Source organism: Pristis pectinata, chromosome 26 (genome assembly GCF_009764475.1).
Source record: "Pristis pectinata isolate sPriPec2 chromosome 26, sPriPec2.1.pri, whole genome shotgun sequence".
NCBI lineage: Eukaryota > Metazoa > Chordata > Chondrichthyes > Rhinopristiformes > Pristidae > Pristis > Pristis pectinata.
Genome location: NC_067430.1, coordinates 1,849,851 through 1,863,452, shown reverse-complemented (window position 1 = coordinate 1,863,452; position 13,602 = coordinate 1,849,851). Strand labels below are relative to the sequence as shown.

At 47.0% G+C, this 13,602-nt stretch overlaps 1 protein-coding gene across 6 annotated transcripts in view; it reads right to left on the bottom strand.

The window, feature by feature from the left end:
• The window catches only part of hspg2 (heparan sulfate proteoglycan 2), a 429,897-nt gene that overhangs the window by 113,043 nt on the left and 303,252 nt on the right, over positions 1-13,602 (bottom strand). For 4 of the 6 annotated variants that reach the window (XM_052039638.1, XM_052039640.1, XM_052039643.1 and 1 more), the window contains 7 exons: positions 12,116-12,251; positions 9,806-9,957; positions 9,239-9,368; positions 7,751-7,902; positions 6,586-6,712; positions 2,285-2,436; positions 2,066-2,189 (listed from right to left, as the gene is read on the bottom strand). In XM_052039638.1, the coding sequence (XP_051895598.1) occupies positions 2,066-2,189; positions 2,285-2,436; positions 6,586-6,712; positions 7,751-7,902; positions 9,239-9,368; positions 9,806-9,957; positions 12,116-12,251 (973 nt within the window). The remainder of the gene's footprint in view (positions 1-2,065; positions 2,190-2,284; positions 2,437-6,585; positions 6,713-7,750; positions 7,903-9,238; positions 9,369-9,805; positions 9,958-12,115; positions 12,252-13,602) is intronic. The other 2 variants (XM_052039642.1, XM_052039644.1) reach the window with 1 other exon arrangement.

The window sequence follows — 13,602 nt, the reverse complement described above, 5'->3', positions numbered from 1 at the left end:
ATGTGCAACGTTTACATTCTGTCTGTGACCTTCATCCTTCTCTCATGGTTCATGTCAATGCTTTCTTTATTCATGCATGAAGTGAGGACACGGTTGGCAATACCAGTGTTTGTTGTCCATCCTTAATGGTCCTTAACTCAAAGAGACAATTAAAAGTCAATCACATCAGTCACATTGGGATGGTAGTTTTCTTTCTGCGACTGGTATTAACAACTATCTGGTAGCTTTACCGTCACTCTTGTTGATTCTAGCTTTTTAAGCTCTGGTTTTGTTGAATTAATTGAATTTAAGTTCCACAGCTGCCATGGTGGAATTCAACCATACATCTCCGGGCCAATGGTCTGGACTTCTGGAAACCAGGCTCATACACTATGGCCCAATTATCAGATTTCACAGCCAAGGTGAGAGTGCTGGAGGTTCTGCCTCTTGCTAAATGTTTCACCACGAGATTAATTTCTTTAAATGGAACAGAGGCATCACTAAGTGTGTGGAGATGAAGAATCAAACTGCATTGTCATTTATACCTGCCTCTAGCATTAAGGTCTGACACTCTTCGCTGTAACAGTAACACTGCACTTACAAGCCAGAGTCACAGAGAGGTGCAGCATGGAAACAGGCCCTTCAGCCCAAGTCTGTGCTGACCATCCACACACACTAATCCTACAGTGATCCTATTTTTTAATTCTCCCTACATTCTCCCAGTAGGAGCTGCACAGATCCCATCTTGGCACATGATTCTGTGCACAAACTCCTCCTAGTGCTCTTCCTCATTTATTTTTGCCAATTTCATGAATTGGGCTCCAACTGAGCTAGACTTAATCATGTTTAGTGCTCCAAAAGAGGGTGAAATATATTTGGTTGACAAGTATATTTTATGCTTCCTATCACCGTTTTCATTAGCGTAACCACCGTGAAAATAATATCTCAATCCTCTCTGTATATGCAATGCAACAATTCTGAGGCAGCTACAACACTTCATGTTCGGCAGCATTGGCCTTCACTTGCATGACTTCAATGCAGTTAATGGTCTACTCTAATCTCCACAGACTACCATAAATTCCCACTGCCAAACTGGTTATCGGTCTGACTGGATAACTTGCCATTAGCTCCGTGATCTGTAACTATCCTTCAAAGGCTCACATGTGGAATCACATCAAATACTTCCTGGAATCCCAAATCAGCAAAATCCTTTGACAGTTCTCACTCACCATTTCAAGTGCCTCCTGCAAGATCAGGGGACATCAGGGAAGTAGGACATGTTGAGATACTATTTTCTGCGTCCAATTTCCCGACGGGCATGATTTCACAAGTAAATTATCACTAGTGTGATCTAACTAATTAAAACCCCTTTAATGGAATGAAAAACACAATGATGCTGGAGGAACTCAGCAGGCCAGGCAGCATCCGTGGAGAAAAGCAGGTGGTCAACGTTTTGGGTCAGGATCCTACTTTGGGACTGAGGATAGGAAAAGGGGAAGCCCAATATATAGGAGGAAAAAGCAGAGCAGTGATAGGTGGACAAAAGAGGGGAGGTGGGGTGGGCACAGGGTGGTGATAGGTAGATGCAGGTAAGAGATAGTGATGGGCAGGTGTGGGGGAGGAGGGGAGAGCAGATCCACCGGGGGATGGGTCAAAGGTGAGGGGAAACAAAGGGGGGTAGAAAAAGAGAGAGAGGCTAGGAAAGGGAAGAAAAAAGATATGGTTGTGTAGGGGGGGGGGGGTGGGGAGGGGTGTGGGGATTACTGTAAGTGGGAGAATTCAGTGTTCATGCCGTTAGGCTGCAAGGTTCCAAGACGGAAAATGAGGTGCTGTTCCTCCAGTTTGCGCTTGGAATTCTCCTGGCAGTGGGGGAGGCCGAGGACTCCCCCCTCCCACTCCATCGCTGATATGTCAGTCCTCGGCCTCCTCCACTGCCAGGACTGTCTCTTGAAAGCCTTCTGAACCTTGTTTCCCAGCATTGGAAGTCGAGCACACTTTTGAGCCCAGATGCAGTCGCAACTTGGTGCAAGGGTGAGGGGAACAGTTCGTGCATGACCAAAGACTTTGGAGAATGACAGGTACGTACACGTTGAAGTGATGGAGACGGAGAATTTGACCTCCTGCATTCCAAGGAGGTTCTCGGCGCGGCAGATATAATCCCCAGCGTCAGCGGGAGTCATGTGAAGGATGCGCAGCACAGGACCCTGCACCTGAAACAGCAAGAGGAAAATCACAGCCTCCGTCACCCACACCCGCCCAGACTGGGTCCAGTGCTCAGAAATACAGAGCAGTGCTCGTTCCCTACCTGGTGGTTGGTGGTGAGAGAACCGGCCATCCTGTACCATGTGATCCTGGGTTGTGGTTGACCTGTGATCTGGCAGTGTAACTCCACCATTTCTCCCTCGGTTACTGAGGTAGGAGAAGGGTAAACCATCACAGTCGGGGGCTGACTTTGTGCTGTGGAAGGGCGGAGACCAGAATGAGAGAAGTGGATTTAAACTGGACAATAGCGATACTCCTATTCCTTGGAGGACAATATGTTTCTGGTGTTCTTATCTGGAACAACAGTTTGTGCTAACTGTTCAAACATTTCAGTTGACTCTCTGGGACAACACTTTGGCCAGAGTTATTTATTTGAGGAACATTTTTTCTAGCTGGCCTCGTTGGTACTCCTCTTGACTCTGAGCCAGGACTGGGAACATAAACCTGGCTACAGGGTTGAATACATAATCTATGTTTATATTTCAGTGCCATAAAAAGATACAAGATATTTACTTATTAGTCACATGTACATCTAAACCCGCCGTGAAATGCGTCTTTTTGCGTTACTGTGGAGTGTCGCTACACTTCCGGCGCCAACATAACATGCCCACAACTCCTAACCTGTACGGTTTTGGAATATGGGAGGAAACCGGAGCACCCAGAGGAAACCCACACAGAAACGGGGAGAATGTACAAACTCCTTATGGACAGCGGCCGGAATTGAACCTGGATCGCTGGCGCTGTAATAGTGTCAATGCTAACTGCTGCACTACTGTAGAAGGGAGTGATGCAGTGTCACATACGCTTTCAGTTCTATTCCAATCCACTGGGACAATTCTAGATCCATTATCATTGCCAGGTTACTATTAATCATTCCAACGTTGATGGACGGGAACAGAACGTGGCACAGATTGGGCCTTACAGCCGATCAAACCTGCTCCACCTGCCGTGATATCGTGGCTGATCAAATACCCCTAATCCTCTGTACTACCCTTTCCCAAAGTTCCTCATCCTCACGCATCTGTTGATCTCCGTCCTGAAAGCAGCCAACCTTGGAGTTTCCACTGGCCTGTGCAAAGCAGAATTACAAAGATTCACAAGCCCAAGTGGAGAAACTTGCTTTGAAATGACTGACACAACATCCCGATACTTCATCCACTGGTTCTGGAGACACAGCAGGGGTGAATGCCTCCATATCATCATATCATCAAGTCAAAATTTTAAGTGGGGCAGTTGGAGGAGAATGGAGATGTGATGTGGTGGCACCAACAGGAGGCATGGAAGGGTAGATGATGGTCAGCGGGGGGGAGAACGGTGGGAGGGTGGGGGCAGAGACTGGGTCAGTGGGCGAGGGACCAGAAGGGGTAAGTGCCAGGGGATGGGAGGGCATGGCAACTGAGGGAGGGGAGGACTTGATTTTGTCTGTAATTGTACAACGATTAAGTACTGGCGAGGGCTACCAGCACCTTCCCTCTGCTGATGGGCGGCTGGAGGGAGAGAAACCCTGATGGGGTTATAAAGGTGAGAGTTTCATTGGTGGTGAGGGGACAAAATGTTACTGAGGCAGTAGAAAGAACAAGAGCCATCGGGAAAGGTGACCTTCATAGTTTGTTGAGGAGGTCCTTGGGGAACAAGGCTATCTTTTCTTAACAATTGGGAGCTGAATTATATCACTGTTCACAGTACTGACCTTTGTTTGCTGATGTGGGCACTCTGCACATTCTGTGACGTCAGCTTAAATTATTGGATAGTGAAGCCTGAGCCTTTATGGATGATTTAATTACAGATAGGGCCAATACCTCCATTGAACTCAGCAAAACACCGTCTCTCAACTTGCAAGGACGCCATCCCCTTCTCCCAGTTCCTCTGCCTCCACCGTGTCTGTTCCCATGATGCGGCTTTCCATTCCAGGACATCCGAGATGTTCTCCTCTCTCAGTAACCGGGGTTTCCCTTCCACCACCATCAACGCTGCCCTCACCCGCATCTCCTCCATTTCCCGCACGTCTGCCCTCACCCATTCCCCCCCCCCCCACCCCCCCTGACATAACAGGGACAGGGTTCCCCTTGTCCTCACCTACTACTCCACGAGCCTCCACATCCAACACACCATTCTCCGCAACTTCCGCCATCTCCAATGGGATCCCACCACCAGGCACGTCTTCCCCTCCTCCCTCTCTGCTTTCTGCAGGGATCATTCTCTCCACGACTCCCTTGTCCACTCGTCCCTCTCCACTGATGACCCCCTCCTCCCACGGCACTTATCCCCACAACCGCACCAAGTTCTACACCTGTCCCTACACCTCCTCCCTCACCACCATTCAGGGCCCTCGACGGTCCCTCCAGGTGAGGCAGTGCTTCACCTGCGAGTCTGAGGAGGTCACTTATTACATCCGGTGCTCCCGGTGCGGCCTCCTCTACATCGGTGAGACCCGACGCAGATTGGGTGACCGCTCCGTCGAGCACCTTCGCTCCATCCGCCGCAACAGCCAGGACCTCCCGGTGGCCACCCACTTCAATTCCACATCCCACTCCCACACTGACATGTCTGTCCACGGCCTCCTCTACTGCCACGTTGAGGCCAGATGCAGGTTGGAGGAACAACACCTCATATTCTGCCTGGGAGTCTCCACCCTGATGGCATCAACATTGATTTCTCTGGTAACCCCTCCCCTCTGTTTTCCCCCTTCCCACCCTCCTTTTGTCTTCCCCCATTTCTGTGGCCCCCCCCACCCCTTCTCTTTCCCCTCCCCTGCCCTCACGACCTGCCCATCACCTCCCTCCTACTCCCCACCTCCTTCCCTTTATTCCACGGTCTACTGTCCTCTCCTACTGGATTCCTTCTTCTTCAGCCCTTTGCGTCTTCCATCCATCACCTCCCGGCTTCTCACACCATTCCATCTCCCCTCCCCCCCCCCTCCCCCACCCCCCCCCCCTCACCTGGACTCACTTATCATCTGCCTGCGTGTGCTCCTCCCCCTCCCCCCACCTTCTTATTCTGGCTTCTGCCCTCTTCCTTTCCAGTTCTGATGAAGGGTCTCGACCCGAAACGTTGACTGTCATTTCCCTCCATAGACGCTGCCTGACCTGCTGAGTTCCTCCTGCATTTTGTGTGTGTTGCTCTGTCTCTCAGGTGAAGCTTTCCCATTGACCTGCATCGTCTGTTTGCTATTCCTGATTCCAGTCCAACTGGTTAATTTGTCACTTGCTCCACAATCTTTAACCATCTTCTAAAGACTAACTTTGGAGTCATACCAAATGACAACTGCATTTCCCAAGACAGCAACTTCGTTTGGATACCTTTCTGGTAACAGTTCAGTTATCCAAAACAAAACATGTTCATTATATTCATATAGTATTGGGGATAGAACAGGAATCTTGAGGGATATAAAGCACAAACATGCCCTTCCCTATAAACCTAATTGGTTCGTGAATCTTCGCTCTTCCCCAGTGTAACAGCCTTCTGTGAGGAACACTTGAATGGGATCAAACCCTCAGTTCTGCTCCCACTGTCCATTGGAGTTGCCTTTAGTTGCTGTAGCTCCGTAAAGTACATCTACTCCTCTCAGTCCTGAAAGGCCCAGTTATTCACCAACAACCATAGTCTCCCAAGAGAGTAAGTTCCAAATTTCTATTCTGCTCTGTATGGAAAAAAGCCTCTGAACTTTCTCCCTGAAGAACTCAGTTGCAATTTTAAGATTGTCCTATTCTCAATATGTCCACCAGAAGAAAAATGAAATCTGTTAAATAATTAAATTATTTCATACACCTTACTCAGGTCAGCCCTCAAATTTCTACATTTTTGAGGGGAAGCTAGCTAACTTTATGCAAGCTGTCCTCACAAGTTAATGCTATGTTAAGCCCCTGTGACATTCTCCCTTATAACCACAGAAAATGCAGGAACTACCCAGCAGGTCAGGCAGCAACCGTGCAGAGAGAAACAGAGTTAAAATTTCAGGTCAATGACCTTTCATCAAAACAATTCCCCTGATCTTGTGCTGTACCCACACCAAGTCCAGCATACACCTCTTGATAAGGTGATAGCCAGAACTGACTGCAGTGTGTTCCCGTTGTGACTCGGCGAAAGATCCTCACAACTGTAGCACGTCTTCTTCACTCCATTACATTTCCTAGTTTCTCACCAGATACCGACTGATCTTTTTTTGGCCCAGAGTGGATAATGTTATATTTTCTTTGAGACTTTACTTGCCATTAATTTGACAACCACTTTATCAATATCTTTCTGCAGCTTCTTGCATCTATCTGCACTGCTATTAATCATCTTCCCCAACTTCTAAAGCTGCGATATCCAAAAGAAATGCCAGAAGAAGAATGGGTTACGTACAGGGTGATGCGGTGACGGAGACGGAGAACTTGACCTCCCGCGTTCCGAGGATATTTTCGGCACGACAGATGTAATCGCCGATGTCAGAGGGCATCATGTGAAGGATGCGCAGCACAGGGCCCTGCACCTAGAGGGTCGAGAGGAAAATCATCGGCTGGTTTCAGTGGGCACAAACATACAGACAGCTGCAATGGATATGGGCCACTCTGAAGGAGTAAGGGTCTAGGTCAGCTTGTCTTCTGACCGAGAAATGAAAAACAAGGCATGAACAGAGGACCCAGCTGTGAGTCTGCTTCCTCACTGCCATCCAGTGACCTTGACAGCACAGTGGTGCAACAGTTGGAGCTGCTCCCTCATGGCTCCAAGGTCCCTGGTTCAATCCTGACCTCCGGTGCTGTCTGCATGGAGTTTGCACATTCTCCCAGGACCACATGGATTTCACACACAAAATGCTGGAGGAACTCGGCAGGTCAGGCAGCATCTATGGAGGGAAATAAACAGTCAACGTTTCAGGTCGAGATCCTTCATCAGTCCTGATGGTCTCGACCCAAAACATCGATGACCTGTTGAGTTCCTCCAGCATTGTGTGTGTGTTGCTCCAGATTCTGGCATTTGCAGAATCTCTTGTGTCTCCACATGGATTTCCCCCGGGTGCTCCAGTTTCCTCCTACATCCCAAAGACATGCTGGTTGGTTAATTGGCCATTGATCATTGCCCCTTAGTGTAGGTAAGTGGCAAAAGAATCACAGCCCATGGGTGGGAGGGAGTAAATCTCAGGGCTGCAGAGAGAGTGGGGGAATTAGATTGTTCTGCTGGGAGCTGGCCTGGACTTGATGGAACAAATGGCCTTGCTTCTGTTTCGTAATCCCCAAGTAAGAAGTAGAGAAGGAGGATGCACAGAGGTATGTGCTGGGTAAGGATTCATTCTGGGTGCAGGCATGGCGCCTCTCCCTTCCAACTGACTGCACAGATAGTGAACAATGACGCGAGTGCCAGCCTGGATAGATACAGAGGGAGCTGCACTCTCAAGGTGCCCATTTTATTTGCTTCCTTCTCTGAGTCTGCTTCACTGACAGGTCAAACTTCAGATTACACACTTATTTTGTCCACCTTAAAATACTCCCCATGACAGGAGAATCCAGACATCTCCACCACCTTCACCTACCTGGTGATTGGCTGTTAGAGGGCCTCCTGCCCTGTGCCATGTGACCCTGGGTTGTGGATGACCTGTGACCTGGCAGTGTAACTCCACCATTTCTCCCTCGGTTACTGAGCTGGGAGAGGAGTAAACTTTCACTGTCGGGGCTGTTCTTCTTGCTGTGGAAGACCAGAGCAGGTTTTATGAGGCACAAGGCTGGTTTTGGTTGAATCCTGGACACATTCCTTACAATGAGAACATTCAATTGAGGGGCAGAGTCATGTAGTTGAGTTACCTGGCAATTGGCTTCAAACAAACTTTTTCTTTGATACTTTCCTGAAAAGATTGTGTGGATACAAGTCCAGATGAGGCCTCATTATTGATCTGTGCCAAGGCAAGGCCTCCACTCATTGATAAAGAATCTCTGTTGGATATGATAATTTTTTTTGATGTCAGTTTGCAACCACCCAGATGTTTCTCTGGTCCACACACATTCCATGCTTTCATTTTGAGAAAGGCTTATGTTAAATAGGTCTGTGTGGCTCATTATGTTCCTGTCTAATTTTCTACATAATTAGCTCAGATTTTATTAATTTTGGGGATGATCCTTAATTTATCCTGCTTATTTATTAATTGTTTATTGACTAAATGACCCAACAGTCTTTTCCATTTATTTCTCTTAATCTTCACAGCATTACCAGTTTGTTTTAAAAAATGAAACAAGCCCTAATTTCTCAAATGTCCTCACAATCTATCTTGTTATAACCTTGCACCTTATTGTCTACCTGCAATGCACTTCCCTGTAGCTGTGTCACTTTACTCTGTATTCTGTTATTGTTTTTACCCTGTACTACCTCAATGCACTCAGTACTAATTCAATGTAACTGCACTGAGCAATGAATTGATCTGTATGATCGGTATGCAAGACAAGTGACAATAATAAACCAATACCAATATCTACATTTAATCTCAGTTAATCTCTTTGCCACTCCCTCCAAGAACTGGATGACTTTCCCCAGCTTCAGTTCCAGTGTGCAAGGAGCTTGATACACCTCATGGATTCTGATTTTCCTTTCCTTAAGCATTGTAACACCACCACCGTGAAGCTGACAATTCACAATATCAGAAGAAGGACAACCCAATCTCCTCCCGCAGTAGTCTCACGGTTGAGGTGATGTCACACAGATGGAACAATACCCAACATCCTGGCTCCTCACCATTCATTCATAATGCAAGATGAGAAGATGAGAAACTGTTCAAGGTATCTGAAAGTAGAGGGTATAGATTCAGGGGAAGGAGGAAGGACCTTTTCACCCAGAGGATGGTTGGAATTTTGAGCACACTACCTGAGGGGGTGGTGGAGGCAGAAACTCCCACAACATTTCACCAAGGATCAAGTACTTGTAAATGGGATCAGTAATAGATGGGTACTTGATGGACACGGTGGGCTGAAGGGCCTGCTCCTGTGCTGCATGAGTCTACGATTCTTTGAAGAGGATTTTCTGGGATACGTACGTGAATCACCGTGTGTGACCATTACAGACACGGCCACGTCCTGCATCCCAAGGCTGTTCTCAGCGTGACAGATGTAGTCCCCGGCATCAGCACTACTTGCTTGTTGGATGCGCAGCACCGGCCCGTGAACCTACAACATCAGTCAGAAGGTCAGAACCATTCCCCGTCACCACTCAAAAACAACAGCACTGCACAACACTGGCATCGAGGACACAGGCACGGGTTGGACATTCAACCCATGAACAAAGATGTGAAGGCAAGCATCTCGCAGGTCCGGTTTATTTGATCGCTGACCAGTGGCACACTTATAGAGCATCCCAGAGTGCTTTACAATCAAGTGTAGCCGCAGTTGAAATGCAGGAAACATGCAGACAATACGAGCACTGGGGGCTCCTCTGAAGAGTAGTGAAACAAACCATCACATCATCTGTTGCTGGTCCACAGATAAACTTTGGTCAGTGGCACCGGGACAGTCTCCTGTACTCGTGCACAAAGCACTACATCAAAAAGCTTGGAATCCTACTCCTGCTCGCTGCCAATTTAGAAATAACAATCACACTTATATACCTGGTGATTGGAAGTCAGATAACCATGTGACCTGCGCCAGGTAATCTCAGGTCGAGGGTCTCCTGTCGCCTGACAGAATAACTCTAGCATTTCTCCCTCTGTTACTGAGGCAGGGGAGGGCTGAATTCGAACCAGTGGGACAGATCCTTGAGCTGTGGGGAGAGTGGAAACATACAATTAAAGGGAAAAATATTCCTAGATCTTCCAAGAGGATGCAACCATGATTAAAAAAACAGACAGGATTTTGCACATCATTATTACTCATCATGGGCGAGGTCGGAAATATTTCTGAATAAAACATGTACAGTAAATTCAAAGACCAACAGTAAGATAAGATAGGACATCTTTAGTAGTCACATGTACATCGAAGCACACAGTGAAATGCATCTTTTTCATTGAGTGTTCTGGGGGGCAGCCCACAAGTGTCGCCACTCTTCTGGCACTGACATAGCATGTCCACAGCTTCCTAGCCCGTACGCCTTTACATTTATACATTCATTTCATAAAATTATATTGTATATTTTCTAAATGACCACATTAATCATGGTTTTAACTTTCTTTCATTGGTACAGGCTTTGGTATGTGGGGAAGCACACTGATCATTTTTAATCTAATGTTTGGATGATTCCTAATAACATTTTGAAAACATTGAGTTTGGTCAATCATTGTTTTGTGTCACCAAATATGGTGTCATGGAGCAACAAACAATCTGCTGGAGGAACTCAGCGGGTTGAGTAGCATCTGTGGAGGGAAAGGAATTGTTGACGTTTTGGGTCGAAACCCTGCATCAGGACAAAGCAGATCGTGTGTTGCTCCAGATTCCAGCATCTGCAGTCTCATGTGTCTCCATGGTATAGTGGATTGGGTATATACGTTCTATGTTATGGCTTCAGTATGCCTGAAGAGAAAGAATAGAAGGGAAGTGTACTGACTTGACATTATAATCACAAGAGCAACTAGTTTGCATCAAATGGAAATTCCTGCAGTGGTGGAGCTGGATGCACAATCTGCCGTGTCGCACATGACAGGGCATTCTGTTACCGATCCTGCAGGAAGCTAACTCTGGAGTGAGAGGTGAAGTGGAAGCTCCTGTGGCGTATTTGTTCATTCCTGACCGTTTGTCAGTTGAAATAGGGTTTAGTTAGGTGCCCAGCACACCCAAAACGTGTCTGAAAAATTCTGTTTCCCCGAGGCAACTCCTGTATCTCCGGGATCTGTTACCTTTCAATTTAACAAATTGGTGACAGACCTTCTTTGCAGAAAGATAAGGTTTGTTTCCCAGTTTAATTTCAAGGCAAAGGTTTTGCCTAGGCAAATTAAAAATATCTGAAGCTCAAGCCATGCTGAACCTTTGAGTGATGGTTTCATTCACCGAGATTTGTCAAACCTCCAGGTGAACCCAACAAGCTAGTTCTTGGTTAGTGAGCAACCCACTGGAGACACTAATAATGCAAACCTTTTCTAACCTCCAGACATACAACACCAGGTCCCTTGAAGATTACTTATAAAATAAGACATAGATAAGGTTTCTTTATTAGTCACATGTACATCGAAACACACAGTGAAATCCATCTTTTTGCGCAGTGTGTTCTGGGGGGCAGTCCACAAGTGTTACCACACTTCCGGCGCCAACATAGCATGCCCACAACTTCCTAACCCGTATGTCTTTGGAATGTGGGAGGAAACCGGAGCACCCGGAGGAAACCCATGCAGTCATGGGGAAAAAAACGTCCTTACAGACAGCAGCCGGAATCGAACCCGGGTTTCTGGCACTGTAAAGCGTTACGCTAACCGCTACACTACCGTACCTGCCACTTATAATACATGGTGGCCATTCAGCCTAACAGCTCCATCCTAGCTCCCGGAGGAGCAATCTCATCAGTCCCATTCCCCCTCTCCTTTATGTCCGTGCACCTCTGCATTGATTCTTCCAGCCATTAGCCAACACAAAGAGGTTACTTACAGGAGCCAACACACCTACTCATACACCCTTGAGACGAGGGAGGAAACCAGAGGACCACAGAGTCACAGAGAGAGAACATACAAACGCCAGAGTGACAGCACTCGAGGTCAGGATTGAACCTGGCTCCCTGGAACTGTTCCAACACTGTGCTTCCCTCAGGCCCTGATAGAAACAGAATACCTTTTCTCCAGTGGGAAGTATTTGAAATGTTTTTTTGTTTGAAGTGCAGCCATTGAATTTGCATTCTGCAATACTTTATGATGATTAGAGAAACAATAAGCTGGATTTGTGTCACCTCAGGCATTAGTACAAATAAGCCGGATAATTTTGGAAAACAAGACACTTACAGGGAAAGACTGTGACTTCTATACGACCTTCAGAGGAGCCAGCCGTATTGGTCCCCACACACAGATAGACACCGGCCTGGGCAGCAGTGATCGAAGGGATGATGAGAGTTCCAATGTCGGTTCGTTCAATCTTGGCCTGGAAAAATTAAAAGCACTTTGCATCAGATAGTAATACATTGGTGCATTTCCACATAATTACCAAGATACAGTTCCTGTTGAGAACCTTACATTTGTCCCCATTGCTTGTCAACTTCTTTCATTATAAAGTTCTATCCCCCTCCCCCAAGGTACGTAGACTACTACCTATCAACAGTCTTCAATGGAGGGAGGGAGCAATCGCATCTTACCAAGTATCTACTGACAGTTTAATCCAAATACCAGTTTGCAGGTTTATAATGAAAAAGTAAAAGTGACTATGCCAGCTGCAAACAGAGGATTGAATTACTCTCTACACATCAGTTATCTCTGGCCCTTAATTCTGCTTCAGCTAAAGACTACACATGGTCTTGACTCCCTGACTAGCAGTGGTATCTCCACCTTTCAATTCTTTCAGTGCTGCAGTGGAACCAAACATTTCCATGCAAGGGAAATTTCAGCCATGCCTCTCACATCAATGCATCGGCCCCGTGCTAGAAGGTCCTGCAATGGTCTCACGGCCACTTTAAGAGAACACCTTCACTCGTCCTCTGGTTTGTCGCTGCAACGAGGAGGTAGATTTGATATTTGTGACTTGCAGCACTTCTTTCTGCTCAGGGGCTTCTTCCAACTCCTGTCACATTGAACAAGCTCAGCAAATAGCGAGCTGCAGGCCCTAACTAATCCTGCTGATTGCGGCAGGGAGACGAGCAGCCTCTTGGTACAGATGCACCGCCGATCACAAGCCAATAAAATAGGGTTCAGGAAATTGGATGCTTGACGGTTAGCACAGACTCGGTGGGCCGAAGGGCAGGTTTCCATAACTTACAACTCTTAAGAATTGAGCCTTCTGGAGCTGCACTGGTACAGTTACCATATCCACGTAGTTGTGATGCATCCATCAGCACTGTCCTGAGATCTGCTCAGCCAACCACAAACCCTTCGAAGGTCAGGACATAAACTTTTCAATTAAAACTTATTCTGCTGAGTGAAGACAAGAACTTGATGAGACAGCCTTCACCATGACACACACATTGCATCTGATCACCTGCATCATGTCACCACCTCAGCCTACTGTCCACTCTGGGCCTGATAATACTCTTGTGAAATCCCTTGCACTGAAGGCACTATATAAATGCAGGCAGTTTTTGGACTTCTATCTTTGACCTTATTGAGACCTCGAGTAGTGTCAAGTGAGCCATTTTAGAACACAGAACATTACAGCACAGTACAGGCCCTTCAGCCCACAATGTTGTGCCGACATTTTATCCTGCTCTAAGATCTATCTAACTTATTGGAGGCTGCCTGGAACTTGATGCAATCTGCTCTGATATCACAACCAGCACTGTCCC